This window comes from Talaromyces rugulosus, chromosome I (genome assembly GCF_013368755.1).
Source record: "Talaromyces rugulosus chromosome I, complete sequence".
In the NCBI taxonomy this organism is placed as follows: Eukaryota; Fungi; Ascomycota; class Eurotiomycetes; order Eurotiales; family Trichocomaceae; genus Talaromyces; species Talaromyces rugulosus.
Window position 1 is genome coordinate 619543 of NC_049561.1, and position 23907 is coordinate 643449.

Here is a 23907-nt window from a genome sequence, read left to right on the forward strand (position 1 = left end):
TATTAAAATTCTGATCAGAGATATGCTACTGCTTTAGAATTAAGCTAAAGCTATTAACTACCTATTATTCTTAGACTAATAAATAGACAGAGATTGCCAATCAGTATTTATTACAGAAGCTAAGAGTATTTATAAACTATATATAAGATAACTGGTTAGACTGATTACTGATGATGGATTATATATGTCATAAGAATCGTGAACGCTCAGCCAATCGATAAGTAGCGGACGCTACTTACATAAGCAAGCTGCCTGAAACTCCTATGGAGTAGACTTGCTAATTGTAGGAACGAAGACGGAAGTGACTACACGAGAACTCACGTGATCTGGACAGTGCAGATGCACTGGTTTAGTGAAGACACACCAGGTGGATATACACCCTAAATGGTGCGGCTGCACCATTTCCGTGCAAATACACTTAGTGCAGAACCACCTACCCTGTGCGAGTACACCCGGTGCGGATGCACCCCAGCGGTGCGCATGCACCATGTCAGTGGAAGTGCACCATGGCACGTGACTATGCAGGTAACATAGCCAAACATAGCCAGACTATGTTTGGATATGTCAACAACATAGCCAACAGAGCATCGACTATGCTCGCTATGTTTAGGATCAGCTATATAAGGACACTCATTTACCATCATGTATCTAGCTCATTGTGTTTTATTCTCTCAAGCAAATAGCATATTACTATTACTCTTCAACATACTTTGCAGCCTATCATTGCGATAGTACTCTACTTATCCTAGGATTGCCTTACACAACGTTCTCATCTTGCCTTCTGTTAGCAGAATACCCACCCCGATTCACATCTTGGTGACGAGTTGTTGAACCGATTGACAATATAATAGCAACTTTACCTTAAGAGTCAATTAGACTGTCACCATTTATGGTTAAGAGAAGATACTAGCCATATATCTTATTTAATTAGAAGTTACTTAAACTACTAAAGAAACTAATCTTAAATAAAGAGAATATTAAGTCATAACTAGGTTGAATACATAGTGTCTAGAAAGTAGTGAGGATAAATCTCTAGAAGAGTTAGGAGTGATAGTAATTAATAGTCAATAGAAAGCGCTGACTACTTAACTTTGATGTAGATAATTATATCATAGTTACTACAAAGTACTGAGAAATAGAGTGGCTTAGTAGGAAGCTAGACATCTAGGTAAATAGTCTATACTGAATTAAGAAGTGAATTGGCAACTCTTTTGAATTAGAATTACTAGATAGAATCAATATGTATTCTATATTTTTACTAGAGAAACTGAGGCGAGCAATAATCATAGAATTATTACTAGGACAGCTGGAAGAGCTAATAGAATCTATTGAGATGAATAGACAGGATGAGTAGATAGTTAAAAAAGTATTAGATGTCTGGGTATACTAGAAAAAGCTTTATTATTAAATAAAATAGTTAGATTATAATATTGATATAGAGTGATACTTAGCTGGAAATTTTAAGAATACTTCTATTATATTAAAAAAGTACTATAACTGCTATTTAGAAAAGTCAGGACCACTGAAATACCTCTAGGAATGGTTGAAGGTAGTAAAGAAAAATAGATTTATGCTAGATAGGGGAGATAATAGTATATTTAAGGATAAGTATGGCCTAGAAGGGGGAGTAATATGATGGTCCTGACCCAGGCCTTGGGAACTAGTAGTGGCGGCCTGAGGTATTACCAAAGAAAAGGAACTGAGAGCGGTACTGAGATAGGAATAATCTTATACGGAACTATAAAAGGAATAGATTAATGTACACAAAGGAATATTTCTTATGTAACTAGTGGGAGAGGTTCTTTCTCTTCCTTTTTCTCTTCTTATGTTTGGTTTTCTCGTTGCAGAGTACTCTTAGAGGATAGGAATCGACTCGTCGTCACACCGATACGGAAATAGGGGAATAAGGATTCCCATGTTGTACAAGAACTCAGATTATTGACGAGGCAGACTAATTGCCACACCTTCTCGAGACCCCGAGATGGAGCCTTATAAGCTTGAGGCCTTACCCGGGTTTCCGGAGGCCTCAAGCGGTGTATTCTGTACAAGAATATCATCTACTTTTACTGCATAATTATATAGTACCTCGACACCTAGTCGTCACCTAGTAGGTTCTATGTAACTCGATTAGTCATTCCAGACAACCACTGGAGCAGGCTACTTGCCTGCTTTACAACAATTTATTAAAAACTAAGGTTCAAATCTTAGTATATTGATTCATAGGAATAAAAGCATATAGATTGGTGCCGGACTCCGGACTTCATACATGGCCTGAAGCATCAACCGGTAGCGAGGTGCCGGATCTGGGGATAACCTCATGCAGAGATGGAAAGGGGATAGCTCCACCCACTGAGCTCGGTTATTTATTGTGTAACTAACCTCCAGAGTTTCCTTCTTCTCTTTTCTCCCCATGTTGGTTTCTTTGAGATTCACTGCCTCTAGAGAGAATGACAGTTATCACTATGGATACAGATGTAATTTTCATTAATATTATCTTTTACAGTTTAATATAGTAAGAATCAATTAATTATACCAGACTTTATATTATATTAAATATATATATATACGGTTATGTAATAAATTTTTGAGAAATTATTGGACCAAAAAAGGCCATTTTATATGGAATTACGCCTGTCCCGGCTGGGGTGTGGAATACGTTGTAATCTTTCTATTTTCTTTTTTCTAATAATCCGATACATGAAACTTCAGGTTTCTCAATTTTGTTTGTTAACGAATACTCATCAAAGATGTCGTTTTATTTTTTTGGTTGCCCTAGAATTTCCGTGCTCGTGTTTGGCTGCCTCCTTGAGCATCTCGAATCTCTTCTCAAACAATGCCTTGGCATATATAATTTCTGGAAACCTAGGGAATTCGGCAAGGTTGCAACCGACATCCTTGAACCCGTTGACCGTTGACCGTAGAGTGCTCTCCCCCACCGAAGGGGTGGCTTTATCGGCTGGACGCCAGTAGCTACCTTTCTTGCCACAACCATCGCATTTTAAGCGAGACTCAAGATACCTCGTCGGGTTGTGAATGGTCCAAAGGAACTTGGTCGGTCTGATAAAATCGAGGATTGATTTTATGACAGACAAATTTAGCAGCCACATCTAGTGACATGTCCTGTAATTTTTCGTGTTTTTTCTGGCCTGCGGGCGCAAGTCGAGACGATCGACTAACCCTGCACAAATATTGTGGGTGATAAACGTGAAATAGGAATCGTTTAAGAGACCTTCCATCCACTTCGAGTTCAAGGTAAAGCTTGACGTCCTTGAAAGTTCCCCATAGAGGAAAGCGTATGACCTTAGCAGACTTTTTCACCTCGTTCCATACATTCACACCAAAGCAGATCTCCACGATTGTAGACATATTTTTACGAATCTCGCACATAAAGTCACGATGTGGCCTTAGAATATTTTCGGAATAAAACCAAAGAACATCTTTCTTCTTATCACGTCGGCACACCTGATCAAAGATGAAGCTATTGTTTGATGAGAACCCACTGCCATGTAGTAGATAGATTGTTGGGCTCGTTTTGTCGTCGGTTATCTGGCATTCTGGGTCTCGGACATAGTACGTTGGATTGTATAGATGGTAGGCAAGTGAGGAGTGGATAGAACCACTTGGAAGTAGAAGATGCTGTGAAGATCTCTCCACGCCTAGCTTCTTTTATGTAGTAGTCTCGTGTTTCACAAACTTGGCGAAGGTAGAGTTAAGATTTTAACCGGACTGTGGACCTATTTGTGAATCTCTTAGCTTGATAGCACCAAGTGGAATAAACCTTTTGACTTACGTTTCTTCTAACGGCGCTCCAGATCTTGGATTATGGGGAGATACTGGTCGATCTCTGATAATTTAGCGTTATTCAAAAAGTAGCTAGGATCTTCGAGAGTGAAATCACCGAATAGGTGAAAAGTGAGGTCTTTGTTGCTCATCGTTCTCTCATGTTTTGTTAGATTAGATGAGTATTAGAAATCAACTTTCTGAGCGTTGAGTAAGGATGTATATACCCTACTAGCAAGACATTTAGTTGTTTCCAAGTGTCGGAGATATCCAACAACAATGTTTGTGTGCGCAGATATTTTGGTGACAGAAATCGACAGGCGGTGTAGGATATTAGCGTTTCATCTCATCTAACAGTCACCCTTTCCAGATTGTAGCAATAACGAGATAGAAACGAGTTCATAGATAAGTGATAACTAAATTGGTTGACTAGACGCTATCAATTGATGAATACTGAAAAATATATGTCTAATAGTTTTGTATTCTAGAAGATAGTGTTTACATTTATGACTGCTTTTAACCTGATATATGCCGACAACTCGGCCTCTGGCAACCTGCGGTCACGTGGAAGCAAACAAAGAAAACAGTTTTTATTAGCGAACCACACACAAATCCTGTACTTATCCTTACACAGTCAATTCAGTCATTTCCCACCAAGCAAAGCCGTCTCATGCGTTCTAGAGCCCCAAGATCTAAACTGCTTCGTCCAGTTCGACACTATATTGTATATTTATTGGTCTCCTTTATTAAATAGGTTGTATGGATATGTATGTGCTCTTTGTGAAGAGTAAAGAGTTGGTTGCTACTAATATCTTACCCAAGTTACTCTAGTAAAACGTATATGATTCTGTGTACTATCTGAACCTGACACCGACGCGTTCTTATAACCCCCATTCCAAACGAGATCACGTGATTCCTCGCGCGGCCTGTAGCCGGCGCGTTAGAGCGCATAATCTCGGTTGCTTTAATGATTGCTTCAATAAACCAACAGATATACTAGTAATATAATGATAATTAATGTCCGCAAAGATGAGTCGGCCCCGCCGGGCTATGATTACCCCGAGACGACTTCGGTGTGAATAAACCCGAGTATTTGACGACTTGGCGTGTTTCGTACCGAGTTTCGTTTTGGCGAGAGCACTCGAAATAATAACGCAGTTATTAATATTATTAATAATTGTCAGCCACATGCAGTATGTAGGACTAATGGTTGCGATATTTTTGGTCTGGTGGTCAAAAGTCTGTCGAATGCTTACTAAATTATGCAACTAGTTACTAGTTACAGGCTTAGAGTGAAATACTAATTCAGCTTAATTAGAATAACAGTCATCTCATCGTATTCATGCCTATCAACATGGGTATGGAAGATGAGTCATTATACATCGAATAGAAACATGATTTTTTTTGGAAAACACAATTTCATCGTTCAACTGAAAAGAGCATCGCCAAGGTAGACACGAATGCTCTTGACTTGGGTGTAGTTCTCCAAAGCATACGAGCCAAGTTCTCGGCCCAGACCAGACTCCTTGTAGCCACCAAATGGCATCTGGTAGTGCAACATGTTGTAGTTGTTGACCCAAACGGTACCGGCGCGTAGAGCACCAGAGACACGGAGGGCGGTGTTCAGGTTGGTCGTGTGCACGGCCGAGGCGAGACCGTATGTACCGGTGTTGGAAAGCTTAATGGCTTCTTCCTCATCCTTGAACTTCTGGACGGTGCAGACGGGTCCGAAAATCTCCTCCTGAACAATCTTCATGTCGCTGGTGACGTCGGAGAAGATCGTGGGTGCGATGTAGTAACCCTTGTCGCCGACACGCTCGCCGCCAGTGACGACGGTGGCTCCAGCCTTCTTTCCTTCTTCGATGTAGCCCATGATGCGGTCGTACTGGATCTGGGAAATCTGAGGACCCTGGAAGGTGTCCTTACCGAAGGGGTCGCCGACCTTGTTGGCCTGAGTACGCTTCTTGAAGGCTTCGATAAATTTGTCGTAGATGGCTTCGTGGACAAGCACTCGGGAACCGGCGCAGCAGCATTGACCGTGGTTGTAGTAGATACCAAAGTTCACCCAGGAGATGGCATTATCCAAGTCGGCATCGGCGAAGACGATGTTGGGCGACTTGCCACCGAGTTCGAGAGTGACCTTCTTGAGGTTGCTCTTGGCGGCGGCCTGCAGAATCTGGCGACCAACGAGGGTGGATCCGGTGAAGGCAACCTTGTCGATGTCCATGTGGTTAGAAATGGCGGCACCGGCGGTTTTACCGAAACCAGAGACGATGTTGACAACACCGGGAGGGAAACCGGCCTTCTTTACAAGGGTGGCGGCGAATAAAGCAGACAGAGGGGTCTGTTCAGCGGTCTTGAGGACGATGGTGTTACCGGTAGCCAGGGCAGGGCCGATCTTCCATGACCACATCAACATGGGGAAGTTCCAGGGGATGATCTGGCCGCAGACACCAACGGGCTCGTGGCGAGTAAAAGTAAAGTTCTTCTCATCGGTGTCGATGGTCTGACCGACGATCTTGTCGGCCCAGCCACCATAGTAACGAATGCAGCCTGCGGCGTTGTTGATGTCAACCTTGGACCAGAAGACGGTCTTGCCGTTGTCCAGCGACTCGATGGCAGCCAGGGTTTCAATGTTCTCCTCGAGGAGGTCGGCCAGCTTGGTCAGCAGGCGGCCACGCTGAGAGGGGGTAACGTGCTTCCATTCACCCTCGAGGGCGGTGCGGGCGGCCTTGACGGCGATGTCGACATCCTTCTCGGTACCCTCGTGGACGGCAGTGATGACCTTTTCGTCGTGGGGATTGATGGTCTCGAAGGTCTTGCCGTCGGCACCTTTAACAAACTCATTGTTAATGAACCTAACAGAAGCTGGGTTAGCCACGAGGAACTATAGGAGCTATTCCCCGCACAAGGAGAGGAGAGAGAGAAGACATACAAGCCAAGGGGCTGCTCGTACGAGACCCCATTGGGAAGAGTGATCTGTTGCGAAAGAGACATGATTGTGGCGAACTGTCAGAGAAAGACGTCTGGGGGAGAGAAGAAGACGAGAAACAGGGACGAGAGAGGAGCGAGCGACGCCCTTAAATGATAGATCATAGAGGGCGCGCGGGGTCGCACCTTCCACAAGAGCCAGAGCGGGCCCCACCGGGGGCGTCATAATTACCTTTTCGGTCAACCTGCTGCCCGAAAAGGGAAGGCCTAGCGGGACCGCTTCTTGGCGCGGTTCGGAGCGATGGAGAGCTCCTGCCTTTCCTTTCACCCATGCTATAAGACTTAGGTACTTGCTTATGGGATCGCCCCAAGGTACCCTGGTCTCGTTCCGTACCGTATCGTGTCCCCAGATACCATACGGTATTCAATTCGCTGTCCCTCGATTCTCCGTTGCCAGCCGATGGGCTTTCCCCCGCATTGGTAGAGCGGGGTCTTGCTCGTCCTACGCTGACCCGACTGCGTCTCTCCTTCTCGGCCGACATGGTTTTTTTTTTAAATTGTGGGTGGGTATTATTTTTGGTGGTACATAGTATTATTTTCGCTCCACGATTATTATTAATACACAGGGAGAGGACTGTTATCTGTTTACCATCAAACTAATACTCTCAAGCCGCAGTTGCGTCGGGAAATGCTTCCTATCTCTGTATCGGGAAATACTTCCTAACTGGATCTGCCCGTTGACATGGGCGAGCGGAAGCTTAAATTGAAGTCTCACGGATCAAAGGTACGGAGTCCATGAGATTGCTGTACAAACTACTAGTAGAAACCCCACCCGGCCGGGTTGGAAAATAAGCATGCATCTCGGCTTTCAGATTGGTTGAGTTGGTCGGGACCGGAATGAATTGATTTTCTTTGCCCGGGCATCTGGAGATCCGGTCCATCCACGCGCGCTTCAATGTTGTATCGACACTACTGGAGCTCCCGAACGTTCAAATCAATTGATGTCAGGGAGCACTATTAGTCGAGATACATATATGTATGAGTAGTATTATTATTATCTTAGCTTTTATGTAATGTTTATATAGAAGATTGTTACCCCACTTGCCACACATAAATTTTCTCCTGGGAGATCTTTATGTGTACCATAGCTGATGCAGCTATGCATCTCGTACTGCCTTTTTACGACACAATTCCTCGTGACTTGACTCGGTAGCTGTGTACATACATTGTACATATATTTCATTCTTTGAGTGCAGAATCCAATATGTACAGATTAGGACTAGCTCTTTCCATAATAGGATTAACGCGGCAAGATCTTAGCACAATCCAGCTATCTTGAGGCGATGATTGGCCACTACCACCTCAAAGTGCCCCACAGAGACAGCATCAGAAACTAGACGACGACGAGACCACCACCATCATCAATATCACCGCCCACGACAACTAATGTTCATTTATTTCGAGATCGAACAACTCTGCATCGTATAATCCACACTTCCAATCCCTCGTACTCATAAATATCCACGCTGTGCTCTGTTCGGCAGCTCGCGCTCCATTGTGGGGCTGATCCCACGTGTCTGAGTGGGCGCGCCAAATTTTTTTCAACGCGGCACTTCACCGACTTCCATCTCAAATCGCGAATTTTTTTTGTTAGAACTCGACGTGATCGTACCTCAACGCCTGGACATTCAAGATGCGTGTGGTACTAGTAAGCGGCGGTGTTATCTCCGGTGTTGGAAAAGGTCAGTTTTATCCCTTGCCCATGTCGCGTCAGACTTTGAACGCGTTCCGTGGGGAGGTGGTTTTTGACTGATGTGCTTTATCGATAGGAATTATCGGTATGATACTGGCCTGTATGGATTGGCGATTCTTTGGTAGACTGATAGAACACGCTTCCAGCCTCTTCGGCTGGACTCTTGCTTAAGACAACTGGGTTGAGAGTGACGGTATAAAATCTTCATTTCGCTGACTAGCCGGATTTTTACTAACGTTATAATTCTAGGCAATTAAGGTATTCACCTAATGTAAAGTCAAATTTTTATCATGCTGATAGAATAGATTGATCCATATCTGAACATCGATGCTGGAAGTAAGAAAACCCCTTCCCTAGTATCTTGTTATGGCGTAATACTGACTAAAGTACTCAGCACTGGGGCCTCTTGAGTGAGCTCGCCGCTAGAAAACATGATGATATACACTACTGACGCTATTCAGACATGGCGAGTGCTTTGTTCTTGCTGACGGGGGAGGTATGTGCACTCTATATTTCCATTCAGCATCGATATTTGCTCACCTTGTTATCTCAGAATGTGACCTTGACCTTGGAAACTACGAACGGTACATAAGACTCGTCCTTAGTATTACCGAACTTGACTTAATTATGTACCGCTAGTTACCTCGGCATCAACCTAACTCGTGACAACAATATCACGACCGGAAAGATCTACCAAGAAGTCATTTCCCGCGAGAGAAAAGGGACGTATCTCGGCCGCACAGTCCAGGTCGTTCCTCACATCACGGACATGATCCAGGAATGGATAATGAGGGTCGCCAAGGTTCCAGTCGATAACTCCGGTGAAACTCCGGATGTCTGTATTAGTATGTATTCAACCTTCGTCGCTAGACGCATGCTGACTTATTCCTCTAGTCGAACTAGTATGTCTCTTTTACCTGGTCTATCTATAGACGAATTTGGGGTTAACCGCTGCCTTTTTAGGGTGGAACGATCGGGTATGTCCTCTTATGTCTACAGGAAGTCGAAGTTAACCAGCTAACCCAAAAATTAGTGACATCGAGTCGGCACCTTTTGTCGAGGCATTAGTTCAGCTGAGACACAAGCTGACGAAAGATCCCGATTCGTCATTTTTCAATATCCAGGTCAGCTTCGTTCCGTCGTAAGTACTATTTCTCCTTGAAAAAAAGTCCTATTGAGACACATAACTAATGAAGATTCAGGATACACGGAGAAGAAAAGACCAAGCCTACTCAGCACGCCATCAAACAAATGCGGAGCGCTGGATTGATCCCAGATTTGGTAGGTCTTTTCACGTCCAAGACAGTCTAGCATTGACTGATAAACCTGGTTGTAGATTGCTTGCCGCTGCGATAATTCGCTCGAGAATGCCACCATCCGGAAGATTGCCACGAGTTGCCAAGTCGATTACGAACAGGTGATTGGTGTCCACGATATGGAGACTGTCTACGAAGTTCCGCTGCTTCTTCATGAACAAGAGTTGCTCCAACGCCTACGATCGGGCTTGAGTCTTGATAAGCTAACCCTGACGCCTGCTATCGCTGCCCAGGGCGCGTCTCTGTGGGAGCTGTGGAAAAAGACCATTATTATTCCCAAAGAGTCCGCCTCGGTACAGATTGCCTTGGTTGGAAAATATACGCAGCTCATGGATTCTTATCTCAGTGTGGTGAGTTTTCTCTCCCTCTCCCTCTCTTTTTCTTCTGTCACTGGTCCTACTTGAGAGTTTTCACAGCTAACAGACCTAGGTCAAAGCACTGGAACACGCGGCGATGCATTGTCGCCGCAAGCTAAAGCTTATCCCGGTAGACTCCGAACACCTGGAACCAGCAACTCAAAAGAAAGAGCCCGGCAAATATCACAAAGCATGGCAGGCTGTTTGTGAAGCCGATGGTGTGGTTGTTCCAGGTAGCGTCTCCCCCAACCAAGTTAGAGAAGTCGGTTTTTATCGAAATGTACTAAGTCGTGTATAGGTGGGTTTGGTCACCGAGGTACCGAAGGCATGATCGCCTGTGCCAAATGGGCACGAGAAAACAACAAAAACTTCTTAGGCATTTGCTTGGGAATGCAGGTCGCCACCATTGAAGTTTCGCGGTCTCTCTGCGGCCACCCTGAAGCTACATCGGAGGAATGGGGAAGCGAATCCCAACATGGGGAGAACTGGGCTATTGTGTTTATGCCCGAGTCTTCCAAGGAGTATGTTTTCTTTTTCACTATCATTGTCGCCTTTTATACTAAAATAGATTGAACCAACAGACACCTGGGAGGCACAATGAGACTGGGCCTACGCGCAAGTAACTTCCAACCTGACAGCGAATGGAGCAAACTCCGGGCTCTCTATGGGGGCGGCGCGTCCTTCACCGAGCGCCACCGACACCGCTACGAGGTGAACCCGGACCTAGTTGAGGAACTCGAAAAGGCCGGGCTTCACTTCATTGCCAAGGACGAATCAGGCAAGCGTATGGAGGCTTTTGAGCTCAAGGACCATCCATTCTACGTTGGGTGAGTGAAGACAAGTATTGATTTGGTTGATGGATTGCTAATTTTTTTTTCTCTTTCCAGTCTGCAAGCGCATCCCGAGCTGACTAGTAAAGTCACACAATGCAGTCCGCCATTCCTGGGGTAAGCATCTATCATTTTACCACCATTATTTTTGAGAGTTGTTTGCTAACTCATAGCAGTCTGGTGGCCGCCAGCGCTGGAATGCTGGACAAAATCATCGACGAGGCGAAAAACCAAAAGAAGGTGGTGACTGGCGCGGGTCATTTCTAGACGCGCCCATGTGTTTTTCTGCTGGCAAAAATCAACATTATCGGGTCGTGCTGGGGCAGTGTGTGTTGTTATAGACATGATTATAGACAGCAATCATATCCGACAGTCCACGAGGAACCCTAAAAAGTCTGGTATTAGGGTCTCGGAGTCAGGGTCTAATTATATATTCAAAATTGCACATTTGATGAACTTGAGATGAAAAAATTGAACATTGAAGCTATAATAAGAATGACAAACCAAGTAATTTTAAGAGAGGGCTAATAATAATCCCGGCTCAGCCGCACGCCGGCCCAAGTCCAGACCGCACGTGCAGCTAGCTAACCTTGCAAGCGCGAATCCTGCAGAAAAAATAAATAAACACTAACAGCACCCTCCCTACCTTTGCTTCTGTTGTCAAATACTTGAGTCTACAAAGAATGCCGGCATGACGCTGTCGCCGTACCTGGTGGGGATCGCGCTCAACGTGGGCGCGGTCCGGGCCGCGCTGCCCGATCATCCGTCTGCGATCGCGACGCTGAAGGACGATAACGAGGTCACCTTTGACCCCCTAGGCGTCGCGGCGGTGCTGCATAATCCGCGCGCCAGCCTGAGCGCTGCGCGACTGTACACGCAGTATGACCACAGCATCTTCACCTGGCCGCACACGATGATGATGGGCGCGGCGCTGATCCCCGTCAAGGTGCTGGTCGAGCATCTAACGGCCACCTTCCAGTCGATCCATCCGGCCATCAGCCTGTGCACGCGCGACACCCAGACTCTGGCTGTCGTGTCCAATATGGTCTTCAAGGAGTTTCCGCTCGACTTTAGCAAGATGTGGGTGGGTGATGTGATCGCGTACAAGTCGTCCACCAAACCCGTCAACGACTTTATGATTGTCTGCATGGATGAGGAGCTGGCCCAAGACCGGCAACATCAAGGTCCGTCCAAGGCTACCAGGTGGCTGGGCCGCCGTGTTCTCGACGCCATCATGATTATGAATGGCATGATTTTGGCAGTCGGCGCCATACTGGGCTCCCTGTACATCGATATTTGGGCTATCACCCTCTTTTGCTTCTATCTGATTCACTGTGTTGCCGGATTTGCCATCTCGCACACCCCACTCGTGGTTCCGCAAAAAATGACCATCAAGGATGATAGCACAGTTCGCTACGCTATCTACCAACGTCCTGCGGGTGGTACGGTCGTTTTCAAGGGCCGGCAAGACACAATGGAAAGGTGGGCGCGAATCACCTGGGAGTTTAAGCGTTCTTTTTACAACGACTGTCTGCATTGGTTTTGGATGATTAGTGGCACACTTTCTGCCATTGCCTCCGTGGCCTGCATGGTCAACATGCAGGGTTTCATTCAGCTAATCTTTCTCGGCCAGCTAGTCTACGCCTCTCTCGCCGAGATTGTCGCTACGCGCGTGGCTCGCATCCTGGGTGGCCAGGCCAACGCATCCAATCGTACGTATCTGGTGTCTGGCAACACGTTTCGTACCAACGGAATCATCCGCGCTACTATCGAAGCGGATGCGCAATTCCGGCTGGTTGGGCTCGACTGGGTTGGTCTGAAGCGTATGCCCGCCGACCGGATTTTCATCGATATGCAGGACCTGCTCCTCAAGCAAATCAACGAGGTTCAAGAACGCATCGAAGCGGGGAATGACGTGGACAGTGTGCCAGAAAGCGATCCCGCGAGCCATCCGGATGTGATGGCTGCTTTTGAGGCGTTTCGGGCCAATCGCACAGACGACGAGGATCCTGTCTTGGTGCAGCGTATCCAGGACGAGACCCGCACGGCTTTGCAAACGTGGTGGGAGAAACGGAGAAAGACGGCGGATGGAGGTGCGAGGAATGGAAGGCCTCCGGTTTGACATGTTGTGAATATGTATGGATATACGTATATGATATCAATGACGACGATACCACTGTTTTTGAGCGTATGCATGTCTTGGCTTTTTTTTAATTTTTTTTCAATATTTCAAATTTTGGCACATTCAATCTATCTGCTGCTGCAGCAGCTAACAAGGATGGTCATTTATTGAATCACCTACATGTGCTCATGTGATGCATCTTAAACTCGTCCGTTTGTTGCGAGAATTACATTCTAGACTAGCATCTGCAAGGCAGCGGGGTGTCTGGCAGACTGAATACGAGTAATTGATTATTTTATGTGATATCTTCCCTGTTTATGCTCCGATGACATGTCATTCGGAACTGCTTCCCCGCTCGCTCTCAGACAATCTCAAAATCAGGACTGTCAGTGATGTCGATACCGGGGTCTGCAAACGGAGAAAACAAGTCAATGCTCTTTCCTAATCAAGAGAGCGCCTCTCGCAATGACTATTGATCCGGCCCTGAAATCTCAGTTATTAAACGAGCTGTCGGTCGCTCTCACTTTTGATTCTTCCCTCGTACTTCAAACTTCGATTTACTTCCTGTCTTTTTTCTCCCCAGAAATGTGGTACCAGCAACATACTATAATCTGGTAGTGCGAATAAAAGTCTCTTTCCAAAAACAATCAATATTGAAACTATATTCGGATTTCTCTCAACTCTTATACGTCCAGCCAGTGTTTATCACTGGATTTCTTCCTCTGGGAACAGCAGGAACCCTGAACCCTACCTGTTGAATTCGGAAACGGCATTCAACCTTCCAGGGCCCTCTGGTGAGTACTTTCTTGGATCCAGGTGATAACACGCTGACTTATGCCCAGATGGATCAAAAGGGGGATCGGTCCTTATACCTATGAGAAAGTCTCCCATAAAACGATGCTACATCGTTTTCTCTACCCCAAGATTTCTCGTCTGTCACGCTGCCTCTAAGGGCAACGTGGTTAACGACGATACCATATCCTGGCAGAAGATGGCACACCTTGAGAAAGCGAGCAACTACACTGCTCGTCTGTTTTGCTGGGCTTTGCACGAGGTTGCGGCAACCCCAAAAAGGCACATACGATCCATACAACGGGCTCAAAGGAAAGAAGCACGATAGATGATCTCTGATCATCGGAAGAGCGAAAGGAGAAGCTATCGGCACTTCTGCCCAGACAGCAGAGCTACCCAGAGGGACCACACTGACCGGATGAACAAGACCACAAGTTCGCGCTCAGCAAGAATACTAGGTTCTGTCCGACATTTACGGACCGACTACACCCTTCTGAAGAGGCACAAGAGCCAATTCAGAGAAGCAACCGCAGGGGAATCCACATTGAGGGTTCATGGATGCTAGATTCAAACGCCCACACGTGTCAGTTCACACCAAGGCCAAACACATGGAAAGGGGAAATGCACTGGCTTTCTCTTAAGGCGTCACGCTTCTCCGATGTTATTTCTTCTTACCTGGAGGAATTGAGATAAATCAGTCGAGGGAACAGTAGCCGCGCACTTCGCTGTCAATTTAGTATGAAAGCCCCAAATTTTGCCTAACATGCAGAGGTTAATTCATCTTGGGATGTAGGGAATGCCTTACAAGATTGTTGTGTCAGTTGATTCGAAAGCTTTCAGTGAAGCACCATCCGAAGTCAAGTATGCTCTTGGCCGTCTTACTCTAACAACTTAATAAGTTGTTAGATTAGAAACACAAGCATCCAGCAAACTGCTGATGCTTAGGTATTTTGAGAAAATGGCCATAGGGGTATGTAGATGAAATTCCAGTTTCTCGTTCCGGCACTGACAAAAATGCTAGTATCATGACGACGGAGAATCGTCTCTTGGACCAACCATTTCGACGCTATCGCTGGGCGAAAAGTCGACAAATGCACTGGCTTTCTATTAAGGCATCGCGTTTCCCCGATGTTATTTCGTCTTACCTCGAGAAATTGAAAATCCAAGTGTGACAGCAGATATGACACAATCAACGACGACATCGACGAGATGTCAATACAAAGCAATGTCTTTGCAGACATGTACACACGGTGTTTCACGAGTTCCGAGCACGTCAGCATAGACTCATTACGAAGCCGGGGAGACTTTTTGATTTCTGGAGGCTTTTCCATCACCGAGTTTATTCCTGAACGGCATAACAAGAGCGCATTCGGTTGTCACAACAGCATTGGCGGAATCAGCCCAGGGCACTACACAGACCGTCATCATCAAAGGAGCATGCTGCCTGAGTACGAGAGTGCCATTATCTTCCTTGGCCATGAAAATAGGAAAAACGATGGTGATACCCTTCAGAATAATACCATAGCTGCGTGCAAGATAGGATGGTGAAGACGAATTCTATTTGCTGCGCTGACCAGAGCTATGGCCGAATCTCGAAAAGAACCACAACAAATGAGCTGCCGTTTACGGCCGTCGGCTATACAGTGGAACCAGTTTCTTTGATGGGTGGCTCTGAGCCATTGAACGGAAGTCAAGACGATATTACACTTGCGTATTACTCATATTTACTACGAACGTTTATACCTACTAGCCTGAAATCTGGCAGTTCCCACTGCTACACAGTTGGGAGCTGCTAGGAATGATGCCGTTCTCCAATTGCTTCAAAGGTACACAGCGATTCCGAAAAATGTTGTGTACTCGATCGGACCTTGTGAGAATGGAGCTTTCGATACTACGGCAATACTCCGCCATGTATACGTCACGGCCTGCTTTGTCAGTTTTGTTCCTCTCTTGTCGAGTCTCCCTTTCGATGACAAGCTTCTGAACATGGGCTGTCTTTTGGTTTTTTCCGACTGAACCAAATTGCTGTCCGTATCTACTATCGGCGACATACAACCTAAAATACCAGTCTGCTATAGATGGAAGGTGGTAGCTGGGACACGGGTATGTCAAGGCCGGGTGCAAATCCGGCCTTGTTTAAGGAATTTCCAACGGAGTTGCCGTTCATGGTTTTGTTTTAACGTTTAAGGATTCCTATAAACGGTCGGGACGTCTAGGAGCTTGGCATACAGTGTATTGATTTAAAGGGTGCTTGCATGGCGGCAACCCAACAACACATTCAGACACGCAACAGCTAGCAAATCGTCGAGCATTCTCCAGAAATCACAGCTCTGAAAAACCTTACGGACCTAAAAATGTACTGGGCAAAAAAGGGGGATGGGATGTACAACAAACTGCAAAATAACTGCTGCTGTATCTGATCGAGAAAGGGGCATTTTACAAACCTGGAGGAAAGGCCGTCTTTCCACTTTCTATTCTATCTCCCACCGATTGTTTCTTGCTGGCGGCTTTTTGAGAAGAACACAGTTGGCTGGCACGGCGGGGTATTTGGAGGCCGACATAGCCTTGGTCGACACCATCAACACTCACCAGCTAGGGTGGTTCCCGGCGGCATCGGAAAACATGCACCATTACGGTGAACAACGGCAGCACCTTTCTGAAACCCACGGCTGATACCTTCGAACGAGTACTCGGAATGGATTCTGAAGCATCTGGTGTGAACGTATTGACAAGAGGATATGATTTTTTTTTTAAGTACAGTCGTTGGCATCCGATATCAATCGATGGGTGCACAGAGCAAGATAGACACATACATAGACAGTTGCTATTCTGGATGTCGATTACATGTGTCGACAACATCGCACAGCATCTTCATCTTTGATAACAGTGATCCCAGCCAGCAACATCTAGCGAAAATTCTACATCGGGTGACTGAGACACCCAACAACGGTGCAAGTGACTGTCGATCAAAAAACAGCATACCATGGACCTAATTGCTGTGCCACTAATCAGTCGCAACACTGGGGAAATACATAATTTCCGCCGCACATCTTGACGAAGTAAAAGTCAGTTGGATGCTAGATCAATTGAAGTAAAACTTTGCTTGGCTGGCTGCTTTTTTAGCGTTCCTCTGGATCGTCTGCCCAATTTCTTCCTGAGGACAAAATCAAATCGAAACCAAACCAAACCAAACCGACAGAACCTCAAACACCACCAAGATCGACATAGCTAAATAATCAGAACTTTTTGAAACAAGACTCGGAATATATTATTGACGATCTTGATGGAGCTGGGTGAAGGCTTCGTGCCTGCGTAATCAGTGACAGTGACGTGTAACGCTGCCACGTTGCCCAGCGACGATATTTCTTTTTGGGTTTTATACATGAAATGGATCCCTCTCAGACTGACGACACGAATGGACCATTTCCCTTGCATTCACTTATAAAGTCCCAAGTCATTTATATGTGCTGGATTCAAACGGTATTGTCCAACTGCATATTCACACCGCGATACACGAGATCCAAGCAGCCTTGCACGAATGACGCGGACATTCTATTTTTCTACCGCTGTGGGGAGAATTTGATGGCTCAGAATGTAGATAACTCAGGCATACGAGCTTCTGGGCAACGAGATCATCCAACGAAGACAATTCTATTCACATTGTCCCAACATCTCCACCTTACGGGGGGGTTCTTGCTCCATTTTGCGGGGGTATTTGTTGTCGTGTTGGGGAAAGCAGCTCGTTTCCGACGAATGAAAGAGGTCATTTGGCTGTTGTATCCTCCCTATATTGATACATAAGCCTGGCGAAAGGAACAACAGGAGATGTTCACAACCCATCGACGTTTGCCGCGATAGCACACACTTGAGGCTCACAACCTCCAGACCCGGTTTAATCAAGAACTCACTGCATTCCAAAAAAAAAAGACACCGAATCACACCGAATTTTCTTGAGCAGCAATGTCTGTTTGGATTCCATTACACGAGCAGCACTGGTGCCGCTGGATACCGGCAGGGAATATGTGGAGGGAGGAGATAATTGTTGGATAATAAGGACTGAATAAAACAGCCAAAGGCTTTCAAAGCAGCTCACATGCTGAGAATGATGACATGATGATTTATTTATTCGACGTCAATCAATGCACTCGATATCCAATCATGACTTGGTTCTTTATCCTAAGTCCCTACTATGAATATGTACATATTGCTACATGTATCAATCAATATCAATTGGTCCACATTCCTGCGTTTCTGGCATGCAGTGACGTCAACCGGTACTGTACAATCAAGTATATTTCATATGGAATGACGGAGAACAAATATTATTACAACAGCGTAATGTTTGTGCAGTGCAATGCTACATGTAGACAAGTAGACTACAGTGCACATAAACGTAATATACGGTAGCCCTTGAGCTGAACGCTAAGATAGGTACACATAACGAAGTAATTACTCCTACAATCGTCTCCGCTCTAATCCTCCGACGCGGCTTAAGGATTCACTGTCAAAAGGAGCCAAACATGTACAGGAATTCTCATCGACAAAAGGTATCAAAGCTTGCAAAAACCAACAAGAAACAGCCAACTGTTTAGAGAGCCATCAAGGCAAGAGCAACGAGACCGCCGAAGCCAGTCACCGAGCCAGCAGTCAAAGAGCTGGCAGCTCCGCTCGAGGTAGCAGCAGCGGTACCCGAGCTTGTACCGGATGGGGAGGTAGAGCTGGAGTCAGAGGAGGTGGAGCTGGAGCTGGATTTGGAGGGGGTGTTGACAGCGTCTTCGGAGAGAATGTTCAACTTGATGTCGCTGATGAGGTTACCATTGGAGTCGAAGACATCCTGGGAAAGCTTGGTCGAGGTCACATCAACCAGCTCGCCGACGTGGATGTTCTTGGTGTAGCCGTCCTCAACCATCTTGTCAATTCCATCCACACGTTCGGGAATGTCAAAGCTCTTGGTGATGTTGGAGGTGATCTCGTCAGGGTTGCAGGTGGGGGCATCCATAGAGGTCTGAGTCGAGTTGGCCTTGGTGATGGCGTCCAGGTCGAGGTTGTTGTATTGCTTCTGGAGGTTGTCAAAATCAACAAGCAGGGAGACGGAGCCGTTGCTGTTGATCTGGACGAGACCGTAGTCGTTCTTTTCCTGGCTGTATTCGTAGACGAGAGCACCGGACAGAGACTGGGACATGTCGGGACCGTAGATAGCTTCAATCTCGGAGAAGACGCGGGGCCTGACGTTGTTGCAGCCAGTCTCGGAGAAGAAGACGGGCATAGAAATGTCCTTGAAGTCCTGGGTGAGGACATTGTAACCGCTGGACTTGTAGGTGGCATCACCGCACCACGAGTACGAGTTAAGGCCGAAGAAGTCGGAGCGAGAGCTGGTTGAGTTTGAGAGGTCGCAAGACAGGTAGTAAGCAGTGTCGACGAGCAGAGGGCGAACATCAGCGGCGGAGTAACCGACGGGAATGCTGCGGTTGGCGTGCTTCTCAATGTAGTCGTGCATGTCACGCTGGACAGCCTGTGTTGTGATTGTTAGAAAAGGCAGCAGAGAGAAAGAAAAGAAAGAAAAGGAATAGGAGGTAAACGTACTCGGATGTAGTTTCCAGCCTGCTCGACACTGGCCTCGTTGATCACCTCGTTGGCAGAGAAGAAGGCGGCAGTGTTGGGGTAGTTCTTGAAAGACTCAATGACACCAAAGACCTGCTGCAGATAGAAGTGGTTGTAGGTGGTCCATGGGGCAGTCTGGTCAAGAGCACCGTTGGTCAAGGGCGAGTTGACGTCCAAGAACATGTAGATACCGGCGGCGTTGAAGATGGAAGCACAGTCATCGTGGTTAAGGCCGGGGGCCAAGTTGTAGACACGGATGGCGTTCACCTGGACAGTCATTTGTTAAGCGCGCTCATAACAACAAAAAAGACATAGGACGACTTACACCCAAGCGTTGCAAGATGGCGGCATCACGCAGGCAAGCATCCTTGTCGGCCAGAGGGTCTGCGGTCTTCTTGAAAGCAGAGGAACCGCCGGGTTGGTAGCTATTTCACCGTGTTAGATTAGGTAGGCCGGATAGCGGACGAAGTGGTTAGACTCACTCAACACCAATGATTTGGAAGCGGTCTTTGGTGACGCTGTTGACAAAGTCCTTGCCCTCAACAATGAGTGGGTGGACAGCTTGGGCAGTGGAAGCCAGACCGCAGGCGGCGGCGAAAAGTTTGGCGTAAGACTATGCAGGTGCGAAGAAGATCAGCATGTGGGTTGTGATAGATGACCAAGGCGGGTAGGCTTACCAGAGTCATTGTGTTGGATGATATATTCAGGTATTAGACTGAAATTAAGCGTAGTAGCAAGTAGTGAAAATAGAAGTTAGAGAGCGGCGGCGCAGAAGCGCAAAAGGTCACGAATGACAGAACGAACGAGTGACTGGAAGGCAGGAGCTCCCGAAAGAAAGTGGGCAGGAAGAATGAAGTTGAAGTAATAAAGAATGAGGAAGGAAGGACGGATGCTCGAGGGGGGAGGTTATACGCACAGGGGGCCGCTTGGCGAGGAAGGCAGGCTGAGACACCCAAGACGGCCAAGACAGGCGGTTTTCATTACTTTTTAGGGGTCGCGAATCGGCCGCCGCCGCCCATTGGCCTGCCCAGGCGCCAGGGCCTTGGGCCGGCACTGGTGGGGCCGAGATTCTGGCCAGTGAGGGGGCGTATTTTTGCCTGTGTGACTCCACTACCCCCATATTACTGTTGTTCATTGGCCAGAATATTATAAGTAGCCGCTTCTATTAGCGGCTCAGCGTGGGGCCCCCGCGCCCCACCCGTTTTTAAAGGCTCCTATTCGCTCGCCGCCCTCCCCTTCGTCAAAGCGATCAATCTGACAATCTCTAATCGTCTCAGTCTTTCAGGTTGTGCGTTGTAGGTTGGTACAAACACTGTAAATCGCCATCTTGCATGCATGTGTTGCGCTTTCGTGTTGTCCACGGCAGGTTGGCTGCTGCTAGTTGATGACTTGATGACCTTGCAAATGCTGCTGTTGTGATTCTAGTGATCTGCTACTAACTAATAGTCGCTCAATGTGACATGCAACATGACTAAATAGTAAGGGCTAACGAACTGCCCCACCTTCTGTTTCGGGTTAGGTCAGGAACACCACGGCACGTCTCTCTGATTCGTTGGTCTGAGGATCACGTGCAAATGATCTTAGTATTCAACGATGTATTTAGAATAAATTCATAGTTCTTGCTTCACTTGACTACGTATAATCTCTCTCTCACCGCCGCCGCCGCCGAGTGCTGGAAGACACCGGCTCAAAAGCATCGTCGTCGTCATCTTCAATATCGCTCATTTCAGCAAACCCTCCTCGTGCCGGCCGCGGCGCATTGCGTTTTCCGGCACCAGTAGAGTTGTCCTGCGATGCAAAGCTCAGTGTCGTCTGCTGGGTGGACTTTGCCCCTGCGCGGCCACTGCGTCGTGTCGATGAGGCTGCTGCCGTGACCGATGATGGTGCCGGCGATGCAGCTGTTCTGCCGCCTCGTCTCGAGCTGGTCGTTGTACTAGCAGCCAGTTGACGCGCGCGAGAAGGACGCTTTTGTTGCACAAAAAGGGCCTGGGAATCTTCGTCATCTGACGCAATTGCTTGGGGCTCTTCTACAGAGTCATCGTCATCCAGCATGATTGCGTCTTCCTCCTCTTCTTCTTCATCTGAAATGGCCTGCTTGCGCCTGCCCCCTCTAGCCGCTGGGGTGGCCTTTTTCGTAGTCTTCGTAGTGGTTGTAGCAGCTGTCTTGCGTGTGGTGGTTGACGATGCGGCACCACGACCGCCTCGCCCTCGTCCTCGTCCGTGAGTGGCCGCAGTTGGCCTTTCAGTCCCGTCTTCTCCAGCTTCTTCTTCGTTAGGGTCGCCGCCCTCGTTGTCAGAATGGATCAAGGCACCAGGCTGGTCTTCCCATGGCCCGTCAAACTCGGAATCCCAGCCGTCTGGCTTGGGCTTGAATCGTTTCTTGCCTCGCGTTCGCCGGACGGCGCCTTTGGAAAATAGATCCTCCATTTGTGTGCGGTATTTTTCCATCGCGTTCTGTAGAGACTGGTGCATCTCGTCTTCATCATCGAGGTCGGCATCCCGCTCCAACCCCATCAGATATTTGACCTGGTTGTCGAGCGACTCGTTGACAAACATTTCCATTGCATGCTTGTCGTCCTTGTCAACAAACTGGGACACCGCATCGCCGAATGAATTTTGAGGAAGGATACTTAGAGACTGCGCCGTGAGAAGCTCTCGCACCAACTGTTCAACCTTGACCGTGTCGAGCGTGGCTAGATGAGACATGTCTGCCTCAGCCGCAGCATCGTCGGCCTTTCGGCTCGTCGTCGCTGTCTTCTTCTTTCGGTGAAACTGCACGACATCATTGACATTCGCTACTTTGCCCACAAACCGATTAGAAAACCGCTGCGGGTTCTCGCAATCAAAGCTTCCACCGTCAGGTGTTGACGTTTCGACGCGCAGTCGAATGAGCGGAAGAGGAATCTCGGGTTCTTCGTCGCCGTCTATATCGTCCTGATGCGACTCTATCCACTCTGATTTGGCTTGTTCAATCAGATCTTCGACGTACGTCATCAGTAGACGGGTGACCTCGGTCCTATTGTTCTCCTTTCGCGCAACCTTCTTGGCTTCTTTGTCTTCTGATAACACAATCTCCTTCATCACAAAAGGACGGACGCTTTTTAGTGGGATTGGCTCGCTTTTGAACTCCCGGCCGGTGATGCTGAGGAGAGAAACCTGCTTTTGGACGGCTTCTCCTGGAACAAGAGAGGTAGCAACCGATGAACCCGGCTGCATAACATGAAATTTGGTTTCGGGATTGAGCCTGGGATTGATGAGACACTCGTGTTCGTGACCCCAGATAACAAGGTCTAGAAATTCGGGCAAGAAATGTTCTGGTAAATAGCTTGTCTCGGTGTGTGCGTGATGGTTTTGGTGCACACAGATCAAGTTAAACCAATCTTCTTTTTGAACCGAAGGTTGGAAAAATTTGACTTTGCCATCGCGAAAAGTACGATAGAGACGCTCATCGCGAACATTGCTGAGCCCGTATAGGGCTAGCTTGGTGCGCCCTTTCTGGAGCAAGACAGGCTTGACCTGTATATTATCAGACTCTGGGGTTCGTCCGTAATAATTAATCAGTCCCGATACTTGTAAGATATCCAGCGCAGCCAGATGGCCCTCTCCAGAGGGATCGTCATGGTTTCCGTGAATGGAAAACACTGGCATAGCAACATTCATGTCCAAGTCCTCATAGTTGACATGATTAAACGCGCCTTGGAAATTCTCGCTTGCATCGCTCAGGAATTCCAGCTCGCAGGGTCTGTCGCCGAGACAGTTCATGCGTAGGGATCTCATCACCTGATACATTGATTTCCGAGACGGCTTGTTTTCGTGGAACAAGTCTCCAGCCAGCAAAACCATGTCGACATCTTGTTCTTTTGCCAGACACATGATCTCGTGGAAGCTCTTCCAGCTATCGTCGCCCCGCACGGGGTCGCGCTCGTTGTAGCCGACATGGTTGTCGGTGGACACGAGGATGCGGATTGTATCGGCGTCTGCGATTCGGTTAGGAAATTTATCTTGTCTTGCAGATGTTAGATTTCAACTTACCTCCTAGAGGCGGCATCTTGATAGACTGGTTGGTTTCTTTCCGAGTCTTTGCGAAACAGCGCGGTTGAGAGAGTTTATGATCGACTAGGCGGATGCTGCCTGGATAGCTGCCTAGGACCACACAGATGGCTGCAACCTACTCCGTGCATGCACCAGTTGCACCGAGATTCTCAGAAATCCATCAATAGAACCAGCTCATTAACGGAACCTTGCAAAAGTGGCTGGCTCGAGAGATACAAGTTGCCGAGACGCGTGAAGAAAAGGCAAAGTTGACTGCGGTTGCTCGAGGAAGGCGGGCGTTGGTGCCTGAGGCCGCCGCTGCCGTGATGCCTTCATACATCAGTCCCCTTTTGCTCGATAGGCAATAATACATATACAAGTTAGAACCAATTTC

The 23907-nt window shown here is 47.3% G+C and overlaps 4 protein-coding genes across 4 annotated transcripts; 2 read left to right on the forward strand and 2 right to left on the reverse strand.

Annotated features, from left to right (window-relative positions):
• Positions 1 to 5206: 5206 nt before the first annotated feature.
• Positions 5207 to 6777, reverse strand: TRUGW13939_00190 (uncharacterized protein; the record flags this gene model as incomplete). The annotated part of the gene is made up of 2 exons (XM_035483402.1): positions 5207 to 6638; positions 6716 to 6777. 2 exons carry the CDS (start codon positions 6775 to 6777, stop codon positions 5207 to 5209), a joined length of 1494 nt encoding a protein of 497 aa, XP_035339295.1.
• A 1763-nt stretch (positions 6778 to 8540) lies between these two features.
• Positions 8541 to 11233, forward strand: TRUGW13939_00191 (uncharacterized protein; the record flags this gene model as incomplete). Its single annotated transcript, XM_035483403.1, has 18 exons — positions 8541 to 8549; positions 8598 to 8657; positions 8714 to 8722; positions 8770 to 8800; positions 8859 to 8874; positions 8926 to 8960; positions 9018 to 9048; positions 9104 to 9309; positions 9359 to 9366; positions 9428 to 9441; positions 9498 to 9605; positions 9667 to 9745; positions 9801 to 10130; positions 10210 to 10369; positions 10435 to 10657; positions 10718 to 10963; positions 11024 to 11083; positions 11143 to 11233. Coding segments are annotated over 18 exons (1716 nt in total), but the record flags the coding sequence as incomplete, so codon positions are not given.
• A 424-nt stretch (positions 11234 to 11657) lies between these two features.
• On the forward strand, positions 11658 to 13088 carry TRUGW13939_00192 (uncharacterized protein; the record flags this gene model as incomplete). The annotated part of the gene is made up of 1 exon (XM_035483404.1): positions 11658 to 13088. The coding sequence occupies one exon, from the start codon at positions 11658 to 11660 to the stop codon at positions 13086 to 13088; it is 1431 nt and encodes a 476-aa protein (XP_035339297.1).
• Positions 13089 to 18468: 5380 nt separating this feature from the next.
• TRUGW13939_00193 (uncharacterized protein) lies at positions 18469 to 23529 on the reverse strand (the record flags this gene model as incomplete). Its single annotated transcript, XM_035483405.1, has 6 exons — positions 18469 to 19392; positions 19464 to 19748; positions 19807 to 19906; positions 19964 to 20094; positions 21165 to 23458; positions 23514 to 23529. The coding sequence occupies 6 exons, from the start codon at positions 23527 to 23529 to the stop codon at positions 18469 to 18471; spliced, it is 3750 nt and encodes a 1249-aa protein (XP_035339298.1).
• Positions 23530 to 23907: the final 378 nt, after the last annotated feature.